The 25,480-nt window shown below is 37.5% G+C and overlaps 1 protein-coding gene across 1 annotated transcript; it reads right to left on the bottom strand.

Annotated features, from left to right (window-relative positions):
- Nucleotides 1-2,701: 2,701 nt before the first annotated feature.
- Nucleotides 2,702-25,102, bottom strand: LOC131334183 (non-specific phospholipase C3-like). Its single transcript, XM_058369092.1, has 5 exons — nucleotides 24,630-25,102; nucleotides 23,473-23,758; nucleotides 4,107-4,516; nucleotides 3,688-3,858; nucleotides 2,702-3,176 (listed from the first exon to the last, which is right to left on the bottom strand). The coding sequence occupies exons 1-5, from the start codon at nucleotides 24,973-24,975 to the stop codon at nucleotides 2,851-2,853; spliced, it is 1,539 nt and encodes a 512-aa protein (XP_058225075.1). The 5' UTR covers nucleotides 24,976-25,102; the 3' UTR covers nucleotides 2,702-2,850.
- Nucleotides 25,103-25,480: the final 378 nt, after the last annotated feature.

The following is a 25,480-nucleotide window of genomic DNA, read 5'->3' as shown; positions in this document are numbered from 1 at the left end:
TTTAAAAATTTCTATAGTTACAGCATCAAATTAGTTGGTGTAGAAAATGACCGGGCCGGAGATTATATATGTTCGAAGATAAACATTGGTCTCGAAGGGCATGCATGTCTTTGACGAATCAGAGAGGAAATTAGTTGAGTTATGCGTAAATTGGTCCGAATACTGTTGACTGTCGAACCCAAAAATAAAAAAATTACATCAGTGTCTAACACCCGAGCCAACCTTCAATCAGTTTTGAGTGCTCAAAGTACCAGATGGAAAGGGAGAAAAAACAACCAAAGACACCTTCTCTGTCTTGTCATTTACTGGGTTAACATGTTCATAGAGGTTACACCAACCAAACAACACCCATATGGATAAAATGATATGTATCCCCCAAATTATAATTGCAAATTTGCAATAATTGATTTTTTTTATAATTTTCATAGAAACTCTCTCTCTCTCTCTCTCTCTCTCTCTCTCTCTCTCTCTCTCTCTCTCTCTCTCTCTCCATACATATGCATATACACATCTATATACAAATATATCTAATCGTAGGCTAATAACACATTAATTGAAAATCGAAAAAGATAAGTGGTTGGATAAAAAGGGTCCCTTACTCCCATACAACAATTGTTGCAATAATTCCATTTCGAAAACAAAAAACTTATTGATACAAAAATAAGCTAGCTAGAAGAATGAGGTGGCTTGATAAGATTAATTATTGAAGTACTTTACTCTCTTTAATTCTCTCACCCTCTTGTAGGGGTGCAAACGATCCGAGCCGCTCGCGAGCCACTCGAAGCTCGGCTCGACAACGGCTCTGCTCGGCTCGGTTCGAGACACAAACGAACGAGCTCGAGCTAAAATGTTGGGCTCGTTTCATAAATGAGCCAAGCTCGAGCTCGTCGAAACTCGGCTCGAATTGGCTCGCGAGCCCAACTATATTATATATATATATATATATATATTTGTTTCATAAACGAGCCGAGCGAGCCGAGCTCGAGCTCTGTAAATACTTTTCGAGCCGAGCTCGAGCTCGAGTCCTGCAGCTCGTCACGAGCTCGAGCCAATCAAATTTTTGGCAAGCCGAACTCGAACACTCTAAAACTCGGCTCGACTCGACTCGTTTACAGCCCTACCCTCTCGTGTCATCGAAGTCCTTTTGTTTGTAAGTAGTAATTATTTGGGCCAGCGTTGAAGCATGGGCCCACTTGCCGAGGAATTTTTAGGGCTCTCGCCTTCTTCAATTGATTACGTGGGCCTCTTCAATTGGATTTTTCGCGGCTTATGGGCCCACGATGACGTAAGCCTGAAAGCAATGTTAAGGCCCCCACTCTTTGACTTGGCAAGGTAGAACAAGCTTACACGTGATTACGAGCTTTTTCACCAATTTGAATGCCATATACACGTTGAGCGCAAATATGTCTTCGTCATATCCCTACCGCGTCCCTTAGATTTTTTCTAGATGTGTAGCAAGCGTCTCCGACAATAGACGCCAATATATACAAAGTAAGAGTCATGACCAAACAAAATTCATCCCTTAATATATCTTTTTGTCCTTGTTACATGTAAGCTCATGAGGTCATTTGACGCCATCATTTATAACCATTCATCGTGTTGTTCCTACTCGACAATTGAAGCCTAAGAAGGAAAACAATAGGTTTCTCCAATAGTGTAATTTTGTGCGACTCATGAGTCTATGTCCCCTTATTGTTAATTTTTTTTTTTCCTTCTGTTCGAACATTGACGCGAGAATGACTACACTTTATTTCAAATAAATGAAATTGAAACTGTGATCAAGTGGAAATGTTTTCAAAACTACGGGGACCAAGGATGTAATTCACCCTTTGTCTTTTTTCTCTTCTCCAGAATATTTGCATTTCTAGGATACAGCCCAACAAGAATAAGCTCTTTCAGATATAACCATGAGCAACTATTGAAATTCAGTATGTTTTCAAAAAAAAAAAACTAGTGAAATTCACTAGCTTTGAACAACAAAGTTCTACTCACACATTTCATCAAATAATTCATGTGCATACAGTTCTCGATATCTTGAAAGATATTGGAGAGGCTGCAAAGACTGACGAAAAATAATAGAACTGACTTAGGTGGTGAAAGGAAAGAACGAAAACCATTATTGATTGACAAATTTGCATCCAAGAAGCCTACTATCTTGAAAGATACTGAGGTGGCTACAAAGGCTCTAACGAAAAACGATGGAACTGACTCAGGTGGTGAACCGGTTAGTGATGACCTATTCTTGGGTCCCTGTTAACCGGTCAGGTAATGTATTATGGAGTATGTGATTGTGTCTTTTATCTTTTGTATACTTTGCTTAATTGAGTTTGTCATCAAAGTCGAACATTAACGTGTACCTTTCCCCCTCACCCTGTGCACAGTTTCTAATAAGTTACTCTCTACTTATTATCCCGAAAACTCTCGCTCAAAACCCATACCAAACAACCACACGTATTTATGAGGCTTGTTGACCTTTAACCCATATGCAATAAACCCGAGGCGGAGAGGTCTAATTATGGGCCCAGTGGTACCTGTCTTCCTTTGACCCAACTCTACCAGATCCTTGTAAACACGACTTAATTCCATTTTCCCGGTTAATTAAAGTTAATTAGTGATAGACTATGCGAGTTCTGACCCCAAGATGTTACGATTTGAATTGCATTTGATTCGCTGAAATACACATCATATTAGATGATAAATCTCATGAAAGCACATTCCGCAACGGAAAAACTTCCCGCTATGAAACCGATGAAATTGTCCATCAAACGAAATTACGCGGTCCCTCCCTGTTAATTTGGACACTAAAAACAACATGAAAAACGATAGGAAAAAAATAGAAAAGAGAGTGCGTCAATGATCGCATACCAAACAAGAGAACAGCTTCTGAGCAAAGGACTTCACATCTTTCTTTGGATGCGGGCTTGCCAGACAAGGAATATGGGATCCGTCGGCTCCTCTGTTCTTTGCTTTCTCGCATTCCTCTAAGAATTTACTGAACGCAGCTTCAACGTAATTCACAGCCTCAATCACAGTCATGTTATCCACTAGTTGTTGTTGCTGTTGGTGGTCACCTTTCAGTATGGCTGCCAGTAATACCAGCACCTGCTGGAAGTCATTCAGTTTGTTCTCTTCCCTCGGTCCGCTGTCTCGCATTTTCACTGGCTCTGGCAAGGTAACTGCCACAGAATTCCAGATTAATTGGTTGCAAGTATTCGATACAGAAATTCTAAGGCCAGATTTTAACGACTGTAACGAGAATCTCATTGTTATATATCCAATAATTAGCAAGTAATCCAACTCCAAAAATAGACTCATTATTACAAGTATGGATCTTATTCACAAAGAAAGATGTGCATTCTTTTCCAAATTAAGCTAGACTGAAATACTTTGTTTTTGTGAAGTTTTACATACAGGGCTTCATATTCACGTGTTCGCCACATAAATTCGGCCAGGCCGCACTAGATTTTAGATTCCAGGTGATTCATTTAAGCAGAAAATGGCCTCAAGATATAATTTCCGAGAAGCTGGGATTTGGGATGCTTCGGAGAGAAATTTTGGATTTCAAATCTGATTTTCAGCTTTTGCAGCAAACACTAGTACTTATCTTTTGTTGCAACCAAACCAAACATCCAAACATATCCCAGAGGAGATGATAAAATGAGGCCACAGCTCAGTACGTATATTCACCTGGACAATCTGTTCTTGGGCTACTTCGATTCAGAACAACTTCAAATGTGCCTGCCCATGCGTCTCGCTTCGTCAAAAACTCTGGGAGATTGAAGATCTTCTTCACAGTAGCTGGAATTGAGGAGTGTTCGAATTGTGACGTGGAATATGGCCCTGAAGGCTCATGCAACACTGCATTTTCATTATGAGTAGCTTGATTAGCTGTTCTTGATATCTCATTTCACTAACAGCATACTAACATACTACAAATTACCACTGTATTTACGAAAACATTCTCCGTGCAAAATGGCCCTTCGAAGGATTCAAATCAAACCAAAACATCCAAAATGGTGCTTTATGATTATGATTGGTTGCACAATTGAGAGCGAAAAAACCAAAAGTGAAAAATAACTTCTCAAAAGAAAATTAATACGACTCACCTGTTCCACGTTCGATCCATGGAGAAATCAAGATGGCTGGAACCCGAATCCCAAGCCGATCAAACCGAAAGTTGTACGGCGGGGGGCCCACGATGCCATCTGGACTGGGGACCCCGGTGTCCGGGGTAGGGACATGGTCGTAGAAACCACCATGCTCATCATATAAGACGACAAACAAGATTTCATTCCACTGGGGACTCGATCTCAATGCTTCATACACATGTTTCACGAATTTCTGGCCTTCAGATACATCGTGCGAGGGGTGATCGTCATTTCCGGCCAAGAATTTGGTCTCAAAGTACCGTTGCTCGACTACGACATAGTTTGGTAGCTTCCCTTCTTCGCAATGCCGCCTGAAGTCTAAATCGAACTGGTGGAAGTTGTTTATATATTTCAGTTTTCTAAGGTTCCTGCAAACACGAAAAAAAGAAAAGTAAAAGGAAATCACTGCATAGAATACAGAAAGACACAACATCACAATCAAAAGCAAATTAAATTTCAGTATATTGACTACCAATAATTGTTTTATTTGGCAGTACCCGCACAAAGTTTGGTTGCAAATATAGTTCATTAAGCTTGTGTTTGAGAAGAAGACAACCTTAATGAACTATATTTACACCATACTACCCAACAATGGTAAACTAACCTCATCAAACTACCAAATGAACACAGGATCAAAAAAAAAAACTACCAAATGAACTAAGTTTCATGTCAAAGAAAAGTAGTGCAACCAATAATAACGATGATTGGCTACATTCGCGCGATACATCTGGGTACGACGCTAGTTGGTACTTAAGCATATACCAATCACAAGTGTAACGTGGAGTTTTCACTTGATGTGACTAGGGCCATGTAAGGCACCATATCCCATAGTGCCCAAATATAACCATTATAATGCCATTTTTTTTTACAATTAGTTCGCTCTAATTCTTTTTGGGCTTAGTATAAGAACTGGACCAAAGTAAAACCATATTTTTTAGCTGCAATCTAGGGGTCCTAAGTGACGGCCTTGCCAGCTTATACTAGTGCAAAGGCTGCCCTTTGGCGAGCCGAAAAGGCAACCGTTCAGGGCCTCCTAAATTATGGCTAAACAATAGGGTCACTATTGAGGTATATTCCTTATATCAACTCCAAAAGTACTTGTTCGATCGAATAAGGTGATTACCAATTAATTTGATGGGTTATAAAACAATTAACCACTGTGAAACTTGATTCACAGCTGCACTATACAATCATCCCATCTAGCTAGCCACAATAAGCAATTTTTGGGTTCTTTTATGCGTGTATGCGTATGTTTAACCCAAGTTTAAGAACCACCAAGTCAACAACTGATCAAACATGTACTTGACTCACCCAACTGACCACTGTAAATAGCCAGCCCTTATTTCTTCCTTTCTCTAATTTCAATCGCAACCTTTTGCTTATTTTAATCTTTCATTGGTTATATAGCAATTAATCTTCCAATACCAACTATGAGCAATTTGCTACATTTGTGCGCTACATCTGGGTACGACATAAGTTGGCACTTAATTGCATACACCAATCACAAATGTAACGTGGAGTTTATCAATTGATGTGACTAGGGCCCTGTAAAGCACCATATCACATAGAGCCCACATATACTCAAACATTACTTTTTTACAATTAGGTCGATCATATTCTTTTTGGACTTAGTATAAGAACAGGACTAAAGTAAAACCGTATATTTTTAGCTACAATTAAGGGGTCCTAAGTGGCGTCCTTACCGACTTATACTAGTGCAAAGGCTGCCCTCTAGCGAGTCAACAAGGCAACCGCTCAGAACCCCCTAAATTCTAGCTAAACAATAGGGCTTACATTAAGGTATTATTCCTTATACCAACTCCAAAAGAACTTGTTCTATCGACCAAGGTGTTACCAATTAATTTAAAGTTAACTTTATAGTATTACCATGTCAAGAAACATGTACCAGTTCATTAAACTAATTGTCCTAACCAAGCTAATTTTGGTTTTATTCAATTCCTTTCTAACGTAAATGAAGATGTACTTGGGTTCCTTCTTAGAAGTTACTTCTTCGGTGGCAGAATTTTATTAGGTCTAACTACGTGATACTGGTATATTCTAGGGTCCAGTCCGAGAAATTTTTCGGTGCCGGGTGGATATATTTCACTTGGTACCTGCTCGACACATTCGGGCCGTTCAATACACTTTCGGACAACTTGGATTGAAACCCTCTCTCTCCTCTCATCTCAACACTCTCTCTCTCTCTCTCCTTTTTCTCTCTTCAAATCCGAGCCATCCAAAAATGTAATAAATGTCTCAGATGTGCCGAGCAGGCACCATGTGGTACCCACCTAACACCGAAAAATTTTCCGGTCCCATGAGGTTTTAAAAAATTACAAGAACTTCGCCTCATGATTCAAAACTGACAGATCTCCTTCACTTTCCCTCACTACATACGCAAACCTCCATTCCGTTAAATCGTTAGAGCTGATAACAATTTGGTTATGTTTGCATTCCAAAACACCTCTAAATACAAAAAATATCTCTTCTCCTTAGAAAAAGAACCTTCAAAAAAAATATTTTACGTCTAATAAACGGCTCGGATCGTTTGTGTAGGACTCGAAGTGGCCCCACACCGCAATTTGTGCACGATTGCTGTGCACATCTACCGCATGTGCAACTAGACTTCTGGTGAGCTTACTAGATTAGATTAGGTCCCTTTTGGCTAAGTTTTACCAGTACAGTAATTGGTACCCATCTTTTTACCAAGTTTTTTGCCTAAATTTTAGGCAGTAATTTGAATCAAGTTAGGTCGCTTTTGCCTTTATTTTAGTAATTCGAATTAAAATTTTCACATAAACCCTTTGATTCGACTAGAAGAATCAAAAAATTGTAAAGCTATAGATCAAAGTTAAAAAAAAAGAGTTCATTAATGACGAAAAAATTTCCGAACAAGACAAATATTTAAGACAATCTTCTAGTGTCTTTAAGTCATCTAATATGAATTTTTTTCGACATTATTCTATATATTTTCATAACTCTTTGATGATCTCCTCGTTGAAATGAAAGATGTGATGTACAAATTTGGACAACCACCCAAAAAAAAAAAAGTAACTAGAAGTTTCAATAATGCCGACTGTCTTAAACAAAAATTTATGTAATCCAAACTCAATCTTAATGATAGTACTGGTACGTAAAGTAGGTGGTTTTAGAAGTTATATATATTCATTCATGCAAATGCAACGGTGCCAGAGGATAGGATGGCGCAACGATAAAAAAGGTATTCATCAAAGTGTAATTTAAGAGTGCACACAGTTTAGATTGACCCATTCTCGTAAAAATTTAAGGACCGAATCATCAGTCACAATTGTTAAAAAAATTTAGAAGCGTGTCTAGACCAAATTCTGTTTGACGGTTTTCAAATCAGGCTAAAACAAGCAGCAGCAAGTTCTACTCGTGCAAATAACACAATTTTATCATTACCTAAAAGTAGACTGATGCAGTCAATGCGTTCTGTTGAAAAATGTATGCATTATAATTTGTGAAAATTTATATGCATTTCTATTAATTATTTTGATGATTAATTCAATGATATTTTTATTCGGCAAATACAAAATTATCGAAAAGTCGATTCCCGAACTAAATATTTTCGTGACCTTGAAATATAGCATAAAGTCTCTTGGATTCATGATTTATATTTACAAAGACTTTATTGAGCTCAATACATGCTTTAACGGATTTATTTAGATGAAATTGTGAGCCACAGGTTGACGAACCGGCTGACAAGCCGGCTGTCTGAACAGAAAGCTGTGACAACCGGAAACCATCATATGACCCACCGGATGACCGGCCGGACGACCACCCGGATGACCACTCTGTCAAACGGCTAGTTCCAACGGCTAGTTCTAACGGCTAGTTCCAACGGCTAGTTTCAACGGCTAGTTCCAACGGCTAGTTCTAACGGCTAGTTCCAACGGCTAGTTTCAACGGCTAGTTCCAACGGCTAGGAAGCATATGGATGGCTATATAAGGCATCAAGAACTCATTAATGAGAATATACATACAAGCTACAACATTCCATATTATTGCAAGAGCAATTTCTCAAAAGATCAAGCCAAAAATTCTCATTGTTCTTCCACTTTCATATTTTTCTTGAAGAGAAAATTTGTACAAGTCGTGAGCGATAATTTTCATACCTTCTTCACATACTTGTATTTCCTAAGCGAGTGTTTGAGTCAAACACTTGAAAGCTTAGAAGACCAAATTCGGGTTGGAATTTGGGCGTTATTGTTTTTGAGAAGTTTTCGGAGAAAACTCTTGCGGTTGTGCTAGCTCCTTGGGAAAGCTAGAGGCGTTCGGTTTTTGTAAGCGCCCGCAAGACTTACAAGTTGTAATCTTTTAAAGATTAGTGGAACCTTCAAGTAATTGCTTGAGGAGAAGTGGAGTAGGGCCGGACCGTGGACAAATCCGGACCGAACCACTATAAACGGGTTCTATCTCTCTATCTCTCTATTTTGATTGCATACTTATTGTTTGCATATATTGTTAGAGATAAATTTTTATCGGTGATTATTACTAACAATCCTATTCACCCCCCCTCTAGGTTGCATAATTTGGGTAACAATTGGTATCAGAGCCTCGGCTCTTGTTTGTAGATTTAACCATCTAAGAGTTAAGATCCATGGCAACCACTAGTAATGTAGTAATGTTTCTTGTATCGAAGGTCAATCGTCCAATAGACCTCCCTTGTTCACCGGAGAAAATTACTCTCATTGGAAAAATAGAATGATGATCTTTATTCAATCCACGGATTATGATCTATGGAAAATTATCAAAAATGGTCCCATTATTCCTACTAAGAAAGTTGGGGAAGAGACTATGCCTAAATCAGATAATGAGTGGAGTCATTCGGAAAAGGCTTCAATAGAAAAGAACTATAGAGCTATGAACCTTCTTTTTTGTGCTATCACTCCCAATGAATATGATTGTGTTTCCGCATGTGAATCGGCTAAAGAAATATGGGATAAGTTAGAAATGTCACATGAAGGAGATAGTCAAGTTAAGGAGTCCAAAATTGATATTCTTGTGCATAGCTATGAGCTCTTCAAAATGAAACCGGATGAATCTATATCTCAAATGTTTGCTAGATTTGCTAGTATTACTAACGGTTTAAAAGCTCTTGGAAAGATTTACAGTCAATCCGAAATGACAAGGAAGGTGCTCCGTTCCATGCCAACCAATTGGGACACTACCACCTCCATCATCCTACAATCCAAAGATTTCTCAAAATACACGATGGACAAGCTCATGGGATCTCTCATGACGGAGGAAATGCATCACAACCTCAAGGGTGAAAAAGAGAAGAAAGTTAAGGATCTTGCCTTCAAAAGTACAACAAGCAAATCAAAAAGCAAGGAGGATTCAAGCAACGAAAGTGAGGATGATGAAATGGCGCTCATCACAAAAACATTCAAGAAACTCCTCAAAAATAGAGCATCTCGCAAAGGTAGAGGATTTTCAAGAAAAGATGGAGGCAAAGAAGAAAGTAGCAAAAAGGATCCAATCATTTGCTACGAGTGCAAGAAGCCCGGCCACATCAAAAGTGAATGTCCATATGCCAAAAAATATTCAAAGAAGGACAAAAAGAGAGCTATGATGGCCGCATGGGACAATAGTGACGATAGTAGCTCCAATGAGGACGATGAGCAACAAGAGGTCGCTAACTTGTGTTTCATGGCCATCGAAGAAAACGAGGTAGATCTCGACTCATCCTATTCCTTTGATGAATTGTTTATTGCCTATAAAGAGTTGAAAGTAGAATTTGAAAAGGTTGTTTCTAAAAACAAATTTCTTAAAAAGGTTGCTAAAGATCTCTCACTAGAAATGGATGATTTAATTGAAGAGAAAGATATTTTGGAGGAAGAAAATGAAAGTTTAAGAACCTCTTTGGCAAAAGAAAAAGAGTATTTGAAGGATACTTCCAAAAACGAATCTTTAGAAAAACAAATTGATGATTTAACTAATTCTCTTTCAAAACTCACTAATGGAAAAGAAAGTTTAGACATTCTTCTTGGAAAACAAATGGTTTCTTTTCACAAGGCCGGAATTGGTTATAATCCCACTCAACACAAAAATCTTTTTGGAAAAGATGTTCCTCCTTCTAGCCATTCTAAATTGACATGTCATTATTGTGGTAAAATTGGTCATATTTCTCCTACTTGTCCTATGAAAGGATACTCATCTTCTAATGCAAAAAAGGTCTGGGTTCCTAAGAACCGTATCAATGCTAACCTTCAAGGACCCAAGATGATTTGGGTACCAAAAGTCAAGAATTGATGTGCTATTGTAGGTATGCTTCAAAAGTTCTCTCAAGGAAGGAAGTTGGTACCTTGATAGTGGATGTTCAAGACACATGACCGGTGACAAGAGGGCTTTCAATTCTCTTTCGCCTAAAGATGGTGGACATGTCACATTTGGAGACAACAACAAAGGCAAAATCATAGGAATCGGTGATATAGGTAATTCTCCTATTATTGAAGATGTTTTACTTGTTAGTGGTTTAAAACACAATCTTCTTAGCATAAGTCAATTATGTGATAGAGGAAATCGTGTTATCTTTGAAAAATCCAAATGTATCATTGAAAATGTCAAAAGCAACAAGACACTCTTCGTTGGACAAAGACTTGAAAATGTATATGTTTTTAATCTCAATGATTTAAGTAATTGTGATATAAAATGTTTTTCCGCTTTGAGTGAAAATAGTTGGCTTTGGCATAGGCGCCTAGGACATGCAAGTATGGATGCTATTTCAAAACTCTCTAGAAAAAATTTGGTAAAAGGTCTTCCTAAAATCAAATTTGAAAAAGATAGACTTTGTGGTCCTTGCCAACAAGGAAAACAAACCAAGGTTTCTTTTAAGTCCAAAAATGTTGTTTCAACTACTAGACCTTTGCAATTACTTCATATGGATTTGTTTGGACCAACTCGCTCTCCAAGTCTTTGTGGAAACTATTATTGTCTTGTTGTTGTTAATGATTTCTCTAGATATACATGGGTGATGTTCCTAGCTCATAAGAATGAGGCTTATCCTAATTTCACTAAACTTTGTAGAAGAGTTCAAAATGAAAAAGGATTTGTTATTTCTAACATTCGTACGGATCATGGAAAAGAACTTGACAATTCTTTATATGAAAAGTTTTGTGATGAACATGGTATTGGTCATAACTTTTCTGTACCTCGTACTCCTCAACAAAATGGAGTAGTTGAGAGAAAGAATCGTACTTTGGAAGAAATGGCCCGCACTATGCTTTGTGAAAACTCTTTGCCAAAATATTTTTGGGCGGAAGCCGTTAATACCTCATGCTATATTTTGAATCGAGTTTTAATTAGGCCTATCCTCAAGAAAACTCCTTATGAGCTTTGGAATGGTAGAATACCCAACATAAATTATTTTCATGCTTTCGGTTGTAAATGTTATGTATTAAACAATGGAAAAGATGACTTGGGTAAATTTGATTCAAAATCGGATGAAGGCATCTTTATTGGTTACTCTCTTACTAGCAAAGCATATAGAATTTATAATAAACGCACTAATCTTGTTGAAGAATCCATTCACGTTTCCTTTGATGAATCTAATCCTTGTGCTACTAAGGATGTTGTTGATAATGATGACTTAGAAATTACACATGAGATTCATGACTTGACAATTCAAGAAAAAGTTGATGGTGATACTCAAGTAGAAAGCTCTCAAATCAAAGAAGATGAAGTTATTAATCAACCTCAAGATGCCATGGGAGACAACCAAGATCTTTCCAAGGATTGGAGATTCGTGCAAAACCATCCAAAGGACTTGATTCTTGGAGAAGTTTCGAAAGGGGTAACCACTCGCTCGTCTCATAGAAATTTTTGTGAAAATCAAGCTTTTGTTTCTCAAATTGAGCCTAAAAACTTTCCGGAAGCTCAAGATGATGAAAATTGGATTTTGGCCATGCAAGATGAGTTAAATCAATTTGAAAGGAATAAAGTTTGGGCATTAGTACCTAAGCCTCTTGATCACACTATTATAGGTACTAAATGGGTTTTTCGTAACAAGCTAGATGAATCCGGAAATATTGTTAGGAATAAAGCTAGACTTGTTGCTCAAGGTTATAATCAAGAAGAAGGTATTGATTTTGAAGAAACTTTTGCACCGGTAGCTAGATTAGAGGCTATTCGCATATTACTTGCCTTTGCATCTTTCAAAAATTTCAAGCTTTATCAAATGGATGTGAAAAGTGCATTTTTGAATGGGTTCATAAATGAGGAAGTTTATGTCAAACAACCTCCCGGCTTTGAAGATCATGTATACCCCGATCATGTTTTTAAACTCTCAAAAGCTCTATATGGTTTGAAGCAAGCACCACGTGCATGGTATGATAGACTTAGTTCATTCTTGCTTGACAATGGCTTTACTCGTGGAAAAATTGATACTACTCTTTTCATTAAAGCCAAAGGTAAAGATATGCTCATTATTCAAATATATGTTGATGATATTGTCTTTGGTGCCACTAATGATAATATGTGCAAAGAGTTTGCTAAGTGTATGCAAGGTGAGTTTGAAATGAGTATGATGGGGGAGCTTAACTTCTTCCTCGGACTTCAAATCAAGCAAACTAATGAGGGGATCATAATCAACCAAGCCAAGTATGAGAAAGAACTTATTAAGAAGTTTGGCATGGAAGGATCAAAGCCAACGAGCACACCAATGAGCATATCAACTAAGCTAGACAAAGATGAGAATGGTAAGGCCGTCAATGAAAAGATGTATCGAGGTATGATCGGCTCATTACTTTATCTCACGGCAAGTAGACCGGATATAATGTTTAGTGTCTGCATGTGTGCTAGATTCCAATCATGTCCTAAAGAATCGCATTTAAAAGCTATTAAACGTATTTTTAAATATGTTGCCGGTTCTCATGACTTAGGATTGTTTTATCCACGTGGAGTTGCATTTGATTTAATTGGTTATTCAGATGCGGATTTTGGAGGTTTCAAAGTTGATCGTAAAAGTACAAGTGGGACTTGCCAATTTCTAGGGCACTCTCTAGTGTCTTGGCATAGCAAGAAACAAAATTCCGTAGCTCTATCTACCGCCGAGGCGGAATATGTAGCGGCCGGAAGTTGTTGTGCCCAAATATTGTGGATCAAACAACAAATGGAGGATTTCAATTTGCAATATGATCATATTCCTATTAAATGTGATAATACTAGTGCAATTAGCTTAACCAAAAATTCGATTCAACATTCTCGAACAAAACATATTGAGATTAGACATCATTTTATAAGAGATCATGTTCAAAAAGGGGATATTGAACTTAACTTTATTAGTACCGACAAGCAATTGGCGGACATTTTCACAAAACCCCTTGGTGAAGAACAATTTTGTTTCATTCGACGAGAACTCGGCATGTCTAATCATTTATGAAAAAGTTTTGTGTTCTTGATGTCAAAAGTTTTTTTTGGATTCAATGTTGAGTTGATTGAATTCGTAAATATCATACTTGATGAAGAGTACAAATGATCTTGATAAAGAAATCACCCTCCAAACATTTTATCATATGTTTCATTTTCCTGTGTTTGGTATGCAGAAAATCAGTTTTATGGTCTTTAATGCTACTCCTCTTAAACGTTTTCTGGACTTAACCTGCATTTGTCAGTCGGATGTCCAAGCGGATGTCCAACCGGACGACCGTGAGGTTGAGACTTATTCAAGCTTTTGCGTTGCTAACTCTGATTTATTAAGTCTGTTACACTTAGTTTGTATGAACTTCATGGCTTAGTGCTTAAATTGTCTCTTATATACTTCGCCGATATGAATTTCTTGTCTCTAAGCTTGCAGGGATAATCATTCTCGATAATACCCCTCGCATTCTTTAAAAAACTTTCTTTTAGGGGGAGCATGTATTAAGGGGACACAACAATAAACACCCGAACACAATTTTCTTCCCCTATTCTTATCTCTTTCGGCGCCGCATCTCTACCGCATCCCCTATCCTATCTCTATCTCTTCATCTATCTCTCTTTCGGCGCAGCATTTCAAACAATTCGGCAATCTCATACTCTATAAATTCAACAACACAATCTCTATCTCTTCATCTATCTATCTCTCCTTCTCTCTCGGCCTAAATCTCTCCAAATCTCTATCCTTCCAAATCGAGCAATGGCAAACTTACCGCAAGGGTTACCATTTGAGTTTTACGAAAGAGATGCCGAACGAGCAGAGTTCAGGTTGTTTATCCAAACCATTTGGATGCAACTCTTTATCTTCATTCTGCTGTGTGCGTTACTTACAATAAGAATACCACCATGGTTCGGGTGGAATGTAAATGTGGATACTCTGTGGTATTGGATTGGCATTGTAGCTGCCGCTGTAGCAGCCATTATTCGAGAATACGAAAATCAAAGACGCCAAGCTCTCAATGAACGAAGATAGAGTGCTACACGGCAAGAGCGGCATGGTGCTGGAACCATGGCCCTATTGTTTTTCTCTTTTTAGTTTTTTTTTGATGATGTCACAGGGGGAGAAAAAGCCAAGTTTTTATTGATCTATCTTGCCATTTTTAATATTTTTAACCGTTGTAGGCTAATTTAAAAAAAAAAAATTGCTCGCTATGATCTGTTGATTTAAAAAATTGCTTGCTATGATCTGTTGATTATTGCTATTACTCGTTGATCATAGATAACTGCTTTGGTGCATGTATTAAGGGGGAGATTGGCATAACTCCTACTTGCATAAAAACTATCATTTTGTGTCATCATCAAAAAGGGGGAGATTGTTGAAAAATGTATGCATTATAATTTGTGAAAATTTATATGCATCTCTATTAATTATTTTGATGATTAATTCAATGATATTTTTATTCGGCAAATACAAAATTATCGAAAAGTCGATTCCCGAACTAAATATTTTCGTGACCTTGAAATATAGCATAAAGTCTCTTGGATTCATGATTTATATTTACAAAGACTTTATTGAGCTCAATACATGCTTTAACGGATTTATTTAGATGAAATTGTGAGCCACAGGTTGACGAACCGGCTGACAAGCCGGCTGTCTGAACAGAAAGCTGTGACAACCGGAAACCATCATATGACCCACCGGATGACCGGCCGGACGACCACCCGGATGACCACTCTGTCAAACGGCTAGTTCCAACGGCTAGTTCTAACGGCTAGTTCCAACGGCTAGTTCTAACGGCTAGTTCCAACGGCTAGTTTCAACGGCTAGTTTCAACGGCTAGTTCCAACGGCTAGGAAGCATATGGATGGCTATATAAGGCATCAAGAACTCATTAATGAGAATATACATACAAGCTACAACATTCCATATTATTGCAAGAGCAATTTCTCAAAAGATCAAGCCAAAAATTCTCATTGTTCTTCCACTTTCATATTTTTCTTGAAGAGAAAATTTGTACAAGTCGTGAGCGATAATTTTCATACCTTCTTCACATACTTGTATTTCCTAAGCGAGTGTTTGAGTCAAACACTTGAAAGCTTAGAAGACCAAATTCGGGTTGGAATTTGGGCGTTATTGTTTTTGAGAAGTTTTCGGAGAAAACTCTTGCGGTTGTGCTAGCTCCTTGGGAAAGCTAGAGGCGTTCGGTTTTTGTAAGCACCCGCAAGACTTACAAGTTGTAATCTTTTAAAGATTAGTGGAACCTTCAAGTAATTGCTTGAGGAGAAGTGGAGTAGGGCCGGACCGTGGACAAATCCGGACCGAACCACTATAAACGGGTTCTATCTCTCTATCTCTCTATTTTGATTGCATACTTATTGTTTGCATATATTGTTAGAGATAAATTTTTATCGGTGATTATTACTAGCAATCCTATTCACCCCCCCTCTAGGTTGCATAATTTGGGTAACACGTTCAAAATGTCAACCAAAGAGAAAATCATGTCACCGTGTCTTTGCGGCATTGTATTATAGTAAGTTATAAACATGAACAGGTATGTGGTACGTGATATATATGTGGATGGTATCTGTTGATATCAATCCAAACTTCCCCATCCTAGCTACCCTATAACCCTATAAACATGAACATGAACGTGGTATGTGGATGGTATCTGCTGCTATATAGAGACAATCCTAACTTCCCCATTCAAACTACCCCATCCCCCCTTTGGGTTTGCTTGCTGAACACACTCACACACTCTCTCTCTCCCACCTCCCCCTCCTCATCTCTCCTCTCTCCTCCTCCTTTCCAATGCCTACCCTATAAACATTAAAGCGGGGGGGGGGGGGGTTGTGGTGGTGGTGGTGGGGCAGAGGAAGAGAAGGGCTGTGGTGAAAAGAAGAAGTTTATCTAGGATGGTTTCTGTAATAAAATTTATCTATAATGCCACTCAAGAATAGAAAAGTATACTCTCTTTGTTACAAAACGTTAGTTCATTATGAAAAGATATGCAATGGATCAAAACATAAAATAATTGCGTTTACAAATTTTTGAATTTTACGTGCCAAATTAAATTTATTTTGGGTGTGAGGAAATTTCAAAAATTATGCATAGAAGTACTTTATTTTTTATTTAAAAATTACACAAATATTGCACGAATATTGCACGGATTTTGCACGGATTTAGTGGACCACGTATATTGCTCGGTCACACATGCTTTGCTGTTATAGCCAGTGATTCTTTGGCTGTTCTATGCCTATTGTATGTAAGTTATCTTTTTTTGTTATCATTTCGCTTGGAATTGCACATTAAGGTTTTAGAGACTACAATATCTTGATTTGGCGATTCTACATTAATTTGTCATGTGACCAAAGTAGTCATGCAGATTAGAAACAAGATACATATGTATAGCATTGAGAAAGAGCATATCTAATCATAGGTTTTATATCTAATTATGTCACCAAAAAGACTTCAAGGAACTAAACAAAAATAAACATGGACGGGTGCATAGTATCTGTTGGTATCTGCTAATATAAAGGGACACAATCCTAACTACCCCATCACCTTTTGGGTTTGCTTGTTAAACTCACTCTCAGTCACTCACTCTCTCTCTTTCTCCCCCTCCTTCTCATCCTCCTGGTAAGATTTTCTCTCAAATATATATTTCTCTTAATATATCTGTCTTGTTCCTTAATCTTTGGAGAATGCAGCATTGTTCCTTAATATAAACATGAACAGGTATGTGGTTTGTGGATCGTATCTGTTGATATCAATCAAAACTTCCCCATCCTAGCTACCCTATAACCCTATAAACATGAACAAGAACGTGGTATGTGGATGGTATTTGCTGATATATAGAGACAATGCTAACTTCCCCATCTTAACTACCCTATCCCCCTTTGGGTTTGCTTGTTGAACACATACACACACACTCTCCCTCCCTCTTCCTCCTCCTCCTCCTCCTCCTCCTCCTCTCTCCTCTCCAATGCCTACCCTATAACCCTATAAACATGAAGGGGGGGCGGTGGTGGTGGTGGTGGTGGTAGGGGTGATGGTGGGGCAAAGGAGGAGGAGGGCTGCGGTGAAGAGGATGAGTTTATCTAGGATGGTTTCTGCAATAAAATTTATCTATAATGCCACTCAAGAATAGAAAAGTATACTCTCTTTATTACAAAACGTTAGTTCGTTCATTATGATAAGACATGCAATGGATCAAAACATAAAGTAATTGCATTTAAAAAATTTTGAATTTTACATGCCAAATTAAATTTATTTTAGGTGTGAGAAAATTTCAAAAATTATGCATAGAAGTACTTCATTTTTTATTTAAATGTTACTCGTATATTGCACGAATATTGCACGTATTTAGTGGACCACGTGGTCGCACATGCTTTGCTGTTAGGGCAAATGATTCTTTGGCTGTTCTATGCCTATGGTATGTAAGTTATCTTTTTTTGTTATCATTTTGCTTGGAATTGCACATTAAGGTTTTAGAGACAGCAATATCTTGCTTTGGCGATTCTACATTAAATTGTCATGAGACAAAAGTAGTCATGCAGATTAGAAACAAGATACAGATGTATATCATTGAGAAAGAGCATATCTAATCATAGACTTTATATCTAATTATGTCACCAAAATGACTTCAAGGAACTAAACAAAAAGAAACATGGACAGGGTGCATGGTATCTGTTGGTATTTGCTGATATAAAGGGACAAAATCCTAACTACCCCATCCCCCTTTGGGTTTGCTTGCTGAATTCTCTCTCTCTCTCTCTCTCTCTCTCTCTCTCTCTCTCTCTCTCTCTCTCTCTCTCTCCTCCTCCTCCTCCTCCTCCTCCTCCTCCTCCTCCTGTTAAGATTTTCTCTCAGATAAATCTTTCTCTTAATATCTTGCTGAACACACACACACACACACACACTCACACACTCTCTCTCTCCCACCTCCCCCTCCTCATCTCTACTCTCTCCTGCTCCTTTCCAATGCCTACCCTATAACCCTATAAACATTAACGGGGGGGTGCAGTGGTGGTGGAAGGGCAGAGGAAGAGGATGGCCACGGTGAAGAGAAGAAGTTTATCTAGGATGGTTTCTGCAATAAAATTTATCTATAATGCCATTCAAGAATAGAAAAGTATACTCTCTTTTTTACAAAACGTTAGTTCATTATGAAAAGACATGAAATCGATCAAAACATAAAGTAATTGCATTTACAAATTTTTGAATTTTACGTGCCAAATTAAATTTATTTTGGGTGTGAGGAAATTTCAAAAATTATGCATAGAAGTACTTTATTTTTTATTTAAAAGTTACACGTATATTGCACGGATACTGCACGTATTTAGTGGACCACGTATATTGCCTGGTCACACATGCTTTGCTGTTATAGCAAGTGATTCTTTTGTTGTTCTTTTCCTATGGTATGTAAGTTTTCTTTATTTGTTATCATTTTGCATGGTTGCACATTAAGGTTTTAGAGACTGCAATATCTTGTTTTGGCGATTCTACATTAAATTGTCATGTGACCAAAGTAGTCATGCAGATTAGAAACAAGATACAAATGTATATTATTGAGAAAGAGCATATCTAATCATAGGTTTTATATCAATTATGTCACCAAAAAGACTTAAAGGAACTAAAAATAAATAAACTTGGCCGGGTGCATGGTATCTGTTGATATCTGCTGATATATAGGGACACAATCTTAACTATCCCATCCCCCTTTGGGTTTGGTTGCTGAACTCAGTCACTCTCTCACTCTCTCCTCCTACTACTCCTCCTCCTCCTCCTGTTAAGATTTTCTCTTAGATAAATCTTTCTCTTAATATATCTGTCTTGTTCCTCAATCTTTGGAGAATGCGACATTGTATTATAGCAAGTTATAAACATGAACAAGTACTTTGAATGTGGATGGTATCTGCTGATATCAATCCAAACTTCCCCAACCTAGCTACCCTATAACCCTATAAAACATGAACAGGATTCAGAGGTCACAAAAGGAACATGACAATGCTCAAGAGACGAAGCCAAAAATTTTAGGTAGGTAGGCGAATATATACAATAAAAAAATAATTTTTTTATGATATACTCATTCCGTTCCAAATTGAGAGTCCCTTTTGGGGATTCCAACTATTTAAGGAGATTTCAAATTAAATTTATTTTGGGTGTGAGGAAATTTCAAAAATTATGCATAGAAGTACTTTATTTTTTATTTAAAAGTTACACGTATATTGCACGGATATTGCACGGATACTGCACGTATTTAGTGGACCACGTATATTGCCTGGTCACACATGCTTTGCTGTTATAGCAAGTGATTCTTTTGTTGTTCTTTTCCTATGGTATGTAAGTTTTCTTTATTTGTTATCATTTTGCATGGAATTGCACATTAAGGTTTTAGAGACTGCAATATCTTGTTTTGGCGATTCTACATTAAATTGTCATGTGACCAAAGTAGTCATGCAGATTAGAAACAAGATACAGATGTATATTATTGAGAAAGAGCATATCTAATCATAGGTTTTATATCTAATTATGTCACCAAAAAGACTTAAAGGAACTAAAAATAAATAAACTTGGACGGGTGCATGGTATCTGTTGATATCTGCTGATATATAGGGACACAATCTTAACTATCCCATCCCCCTTTGGGTTTGGTTGCTGAATTCAGTCACTATCTCACTCTCTCCTCCTCCTACTCCTCCTCCTCCTCCTCCTGTTAAGATTTTCTCTTAGATAAATCTTTCTCTTAATATATCTGTCTTGTTCCTCAATCTTTGGAGAATGCGACATTGTATTATAGCAAGTTATAAACATGAACAGGTACTTTGAATGTGGATGGTATCTGCTGATATCAATCCAAACTTCCCCAACCTAGCTACCCTATAACCCTATAAAACATGAACAGGATTCAGAGGTCACAAAAGGAACATGACAATGCTCAAGAGACGAAGCCAAAAATTTTAGGTAGGTAGGCGAATATATACAATAAAAAAATAATTTTTTTATGATATACTCATTCCGTTCCAAATTGAGAGTCCCTTTTGGGGATTCCAACTATTTAAGGAGATTTCAAATTAAATTTATTTTGGGTGTGAGGAAATTTCAAAAATTATGCATAGAAGTACTTTATTTTTTATTTAAAAGTTACACGTATATTGCACGGATATTGCACGGATAGTGCACGTATTTAGTGGACCACATATATTGCCTGGTCACACATGCTTTGCTGTTATAGCAAGTGATTCTTTTGTTGTTCTTTTCCTATGGTATGTAAGTTTTCTTTATTTGTTATCATTTTGCATGGAATTGCACATTAAGGTTTTAGAGACTGCAATATCTTGTTTTGGCGATTCTACATTAAATTGTCATGTGACCAAAGTAGTCATGCAGATTAGAAACAAGATACAGATGTATATTATTGAGAAAGAGCATATCTAATCATAGGTTTTATATCTAATTATGTCACCAAAAAGACTTAAAGGAACTAAAAATAAATAAACTTGGACGGGTGCATGGTATCTGTTGATATCTGCTGATATATAGGGAAACAATCTTAACTATCCCATCCCCCATTGGGTTTGGTTGCTGAACTCAGTCACTCTCTCACTCTCTCCTCCTCCTACTCCTCCTACTACTCCTCCTCCTCCTCCTCCTCCTGTTAAGATTTTCTCTTAGATAAATCTTTCTCTTAATATATCTGTTTTGTTCCTCAATCTTTGGAGAATGCGACATTGTATTATAGTAAGTTATAAACATGAAAAGGTACTTTGAATGTGGATGGTATCTACTGATATCAATCCAAACTTCCCCAACCTAGCTACCCTATAACCCTATAATATTCAGAGGTCACAAAAGGCACATGACAATGCTCAAAAGACGAAGCCAAAAATTTTAAGTAGGGAGGTGAATATATACAATAAAAAAATAATTTTTTTATGATATACTCTTTCCGTTCCAAATTGAGAGTCCCTTTTCGGGATTCCAACTATTTAAGGAGATTTCAAATTAAATTTATTTTGGGTGTGAGGAAATTTCAAAAATTATGCATAGAAGTACTTTATTTTTTATTTAAAAGTTACACGGATATTGCACGGATACTGCACGTATTTAGTGGACCACGTATATTGCCTGGTCACACATGCTTTGCTGTTATAGCAAGTGATTCTTTTGTTGTTCTTTTCCTATGGTATGTAAGTTTTCTTTATTTGTTATCATTTTGCATGGAATTGCACATTAAGGTTTTAGAGACTGCAATATCTTGTTTTGGCGATTCTACATTAAATTGTCATGTGACCAAAGTAGTCATGCAGATTAGAAACAAGATACAGATGTATATTATTGAGAAAGAGCATATCTAGTCATAGGTTTTATATCTAATTATGTCACCAAAAAGACTTAAAGGAACTAAAAAAAATAAACTTGGACGGGTGCATGGTATCTGTTGATATCTGCTGATATATAGGGACACAATCCTAACTATCCCATCCCCTTTGGGTTTGGTTGTTGAACTCTCTCTCTCTCTCTCTCTCTCTCTCTCTCTCTCGTTAAGATTTTCTCTTAGATAAATCTTTCTCTTAATATATCTGTCTTGTTCCTCAATCTTTGGAGAATGCGACATTGTATTATAGTAAGTTATAATCCTACATTGTATTATAGTAAGTTATAAACATGAACATGTACTTTGAATGTGGATGGTATCTGCTGATATCAATCCAAACTTCCCCAACCTAGCTACCCTATAACCCTATAAAATATGAACAGGATTCAGAGGTCACAAAAGGCACATGACAATGCTCAAGAGACGAAGCCAAAAATTTTAGGTAGGGAGGCGAATATATACAATAAAAAAATAATTTTTTTATGATATACTCATTCCGTTCCAAATTGAGAGTCCCTTTTGGGAATTCCAACTATTTATGGAGATATGCAATGATTACACCTACGATTCCTATTATTTCCACCATTACCCCTATAACACTTATATTCACCTTTGCGGGATATTTTTGGAAAATCACCAAATTTTTTCTTTCATTTTTGGAAAAGGGCCATCATTTTGGAACAATCCAAAATAGAATAATGGACTCTCAATTTAGAACGGAGGGAGTATTCTTTTTTGAACGTAAAATTAGGAAGGTTTTTTTAAAATTGTAGGAGCGGCGACAGTCCGGACAAAACCCCTCTGGCTCAATCCCAGCGCGTACGTGATCCAGAGGTCTCACGCGCTTCTTTATAAAACAAATCCAGGTGAAGCCTTCACCAGTACAGATAACTACAACTAGTCGATCTACTTACTCCAATTTGGACTGTATTATCGAAAGAGACACCCATGACCAGTTGACACTGTAACCTAGAGATTACGATAAAGTAACTTTTTGTTAAATAAGGGTACTTGTAATGGACTTTCACATGGCTAAGCACGGACCCATACATGTCATAGTTCATGAATCTAAACAATTCAAAGTTTAAAAAAATACCGTTTCAAACAGAAAATAATTCAATATATATCCAGAGAGTGTACTATTTCCTCTCGTTCGTGCACATAACATATGGGGCTACGGCATACGAAGTGGAGCGTCTATTTTTGAACATACAGATTCGTATTTTATGCAAACCAAAATAAAAAAACTATGGGTCAATCGCATTTCTCAAGAGTTAAACATCATCAATTCATCATGAAACTTGCAAAGGAACTAATAAGTGAGTAAAATTGGCTCCATATTCATTTTCAAAGGAAAACATTATGTCAAAATTTCGTAGAATTTCTTAATCTCGTCGTTGACCGGACCAGAAAGAGAATTAGTTGAAGTTCACGTAAATTGACCCGGACACCCATAACTAGGGAAATAAAAGTAGTAATAAAAAATGGGGCTAAAGTTGAGTATGGAGCTGGAAACCACCAGAGAGAGAGAGACAGAGAGAGAGAGATATGTTATTACGGTATATTACCTGTAGAAAAGTGTAGATGGGGGGTACTGGTAGTAAATTCCAAAAGAGAGACCAGCCTCCTCCACCGACTCGAAAATTGTCTTCTGGGGATAGCCTTCCACCATCATTTTATTATCGTTAGCAGTTGCTCCATACGATGTCGCGGAGTGCACGTACAGCCGGTTCGGCTGCGTCAATGTCGGTATGGACGCAAACCAGCGGTCGCAAACCGCAAACTCCGACACCAACTCCTTGTAAACCGGCACCATCTCCGGTTTGAACCCGTTCATCACTACCTCCGACATACCTATATATTCCGATAAAATTGGAACGATACATGAAAAATCAAGATCGTTATTACCACGTCTTTTAATAAGCCGCCCTTAATCTACATGATCTTTACATGTAACCAAATGGATGTGGCCATTCAAACGATTAATTGAATGTTATGCTATTCCAAAAAAAGAGAGAGACAAATAATATACATATACAATCATTTTTCTCTAATATATATTCATACGCATTTCGTAACATATCAAAAAACGTTCGATCAACGTATTTTTTTCGGTGATTGGCATTCTCTACAAATCTGAAGTGATGAACGATCTCAATTATCAAGTGGAATCAGAGGAAAAGGTCCACAAAAATTGAACCAGACCGTTCAGTCTCTGAGTCATTTGGAGAGGGGAACGGGCAATGGTGATGCGCATCATCCAAGCCGTTTGTTCGGCAATTCAATGGTCCATGGTGTTGTGCACCATGCGAGCCGTCTGTTCGGCAATCCAACGGTCCGAGAATATCTCATCTCGAACTGTTAGATTGCCAAACGGATGGCTCGAATAGTGCACATACTGTGCACCCCGCACAGCACCATGCCGCTTTTCCTCCAAAACTAAAAATCAATATAGGTGTGTGTGTGTATATATATATATATATATATATATATATATATATATATATATATATATATATATATATATATATATAATATAAGGGCCAACGTGGGATACATGCCTTTGTTTTACTTACCATTTTTTAGAAAATTATTTTACTTCTTTGCATAATTCTCAATAAGTTTTTTTATCTCACTCTACTCATCAGTACTTTTTATATCAAAATTATTTTTCAAAACTTAAAACCAAACAAAGAATATTTTCCAATAATATTTGGGACAATACCTTTCTCTACGCTTTCAGCTTGTTGGGCAAACCCTTCCATTGTGGGTTTCAGGTTTTGGGATGCTACTGAGGGGGACCATGGCACGCCATACACCTGCTCAAAAATGGCTTCAAAAGAATGACCCGGGTCCGGATCGATGTGCGCGGACCGGTCACCGTAGTAAACCCGGCCGACTGAGTTGGGACCCGAGGTGGATATCGGGTTCGATTCGGTTCCGGTTACACCGTCGATTTCCGGGTTGAGGGACTTCATCCACCCCAACATGTGATCGAATGAGCGGTTTTCTTGGACTAACACCACCACAGTTTTGATGGGGCATGAGTTTGTAGTAGCTTCGGATGCCATTTTTGTTTGGTTTTCTTGGTGGTTTTGCCAAGTTAAAAGCAGAGAGAGAGAGAGAGAGAGAGAGAGAGAGAGAAGGAAAGAGGAAGGAGTTCAATATTTCTCGACAACTAGCTAGTGGAGACTGTGTTCTGGATATTTTGACCTTAACTGCATAGAACTAATTAATTAGGATATCTTTGAAGACACAATATTAAAAGGACACGTCACATGTATATATGGGTCAAGATCCAATGTCTCTTAATCTATTCTATAATCTGGTTTTCTAGTCATCGATCTTACCGTTACATGTACAAACCCTCCTTGTAAAACGACTACCATTATACTCCTATATACATACAAACCCTCTTCGTAAAAATTACATTGATTTTGGAGTTGACCGTTAACGACGCTCACCCTCCCCCCACTCTCTCTATTAGAACATGAATACTTCGTGTCCTTTTGGAACTTACGGAAAGGAGAAAGAAAAAGAGAAGGGAATTATTAAGAAAGAAAGTGTAAGCCATGA

The sequence above is a fragment of the Rhododendron vialii genome, chromosome 7a, assembly GCF_030253575.1.
Source record: "Rhododendron vialii isolate Sample 1 chromosome 7a, ASM3025357v1".
NCBI lineage: Eukaryota > Viridiplantae > Streptophyta > Magnoliopsida > Ericales > Ericaceae > Rhododendron > Rhododendron vialii.
The sequence above is the reverse complement of the archived record's forward strand: the minus strand, read 5'-3'. Positions and strand labels throughout refer to the sequence as shown.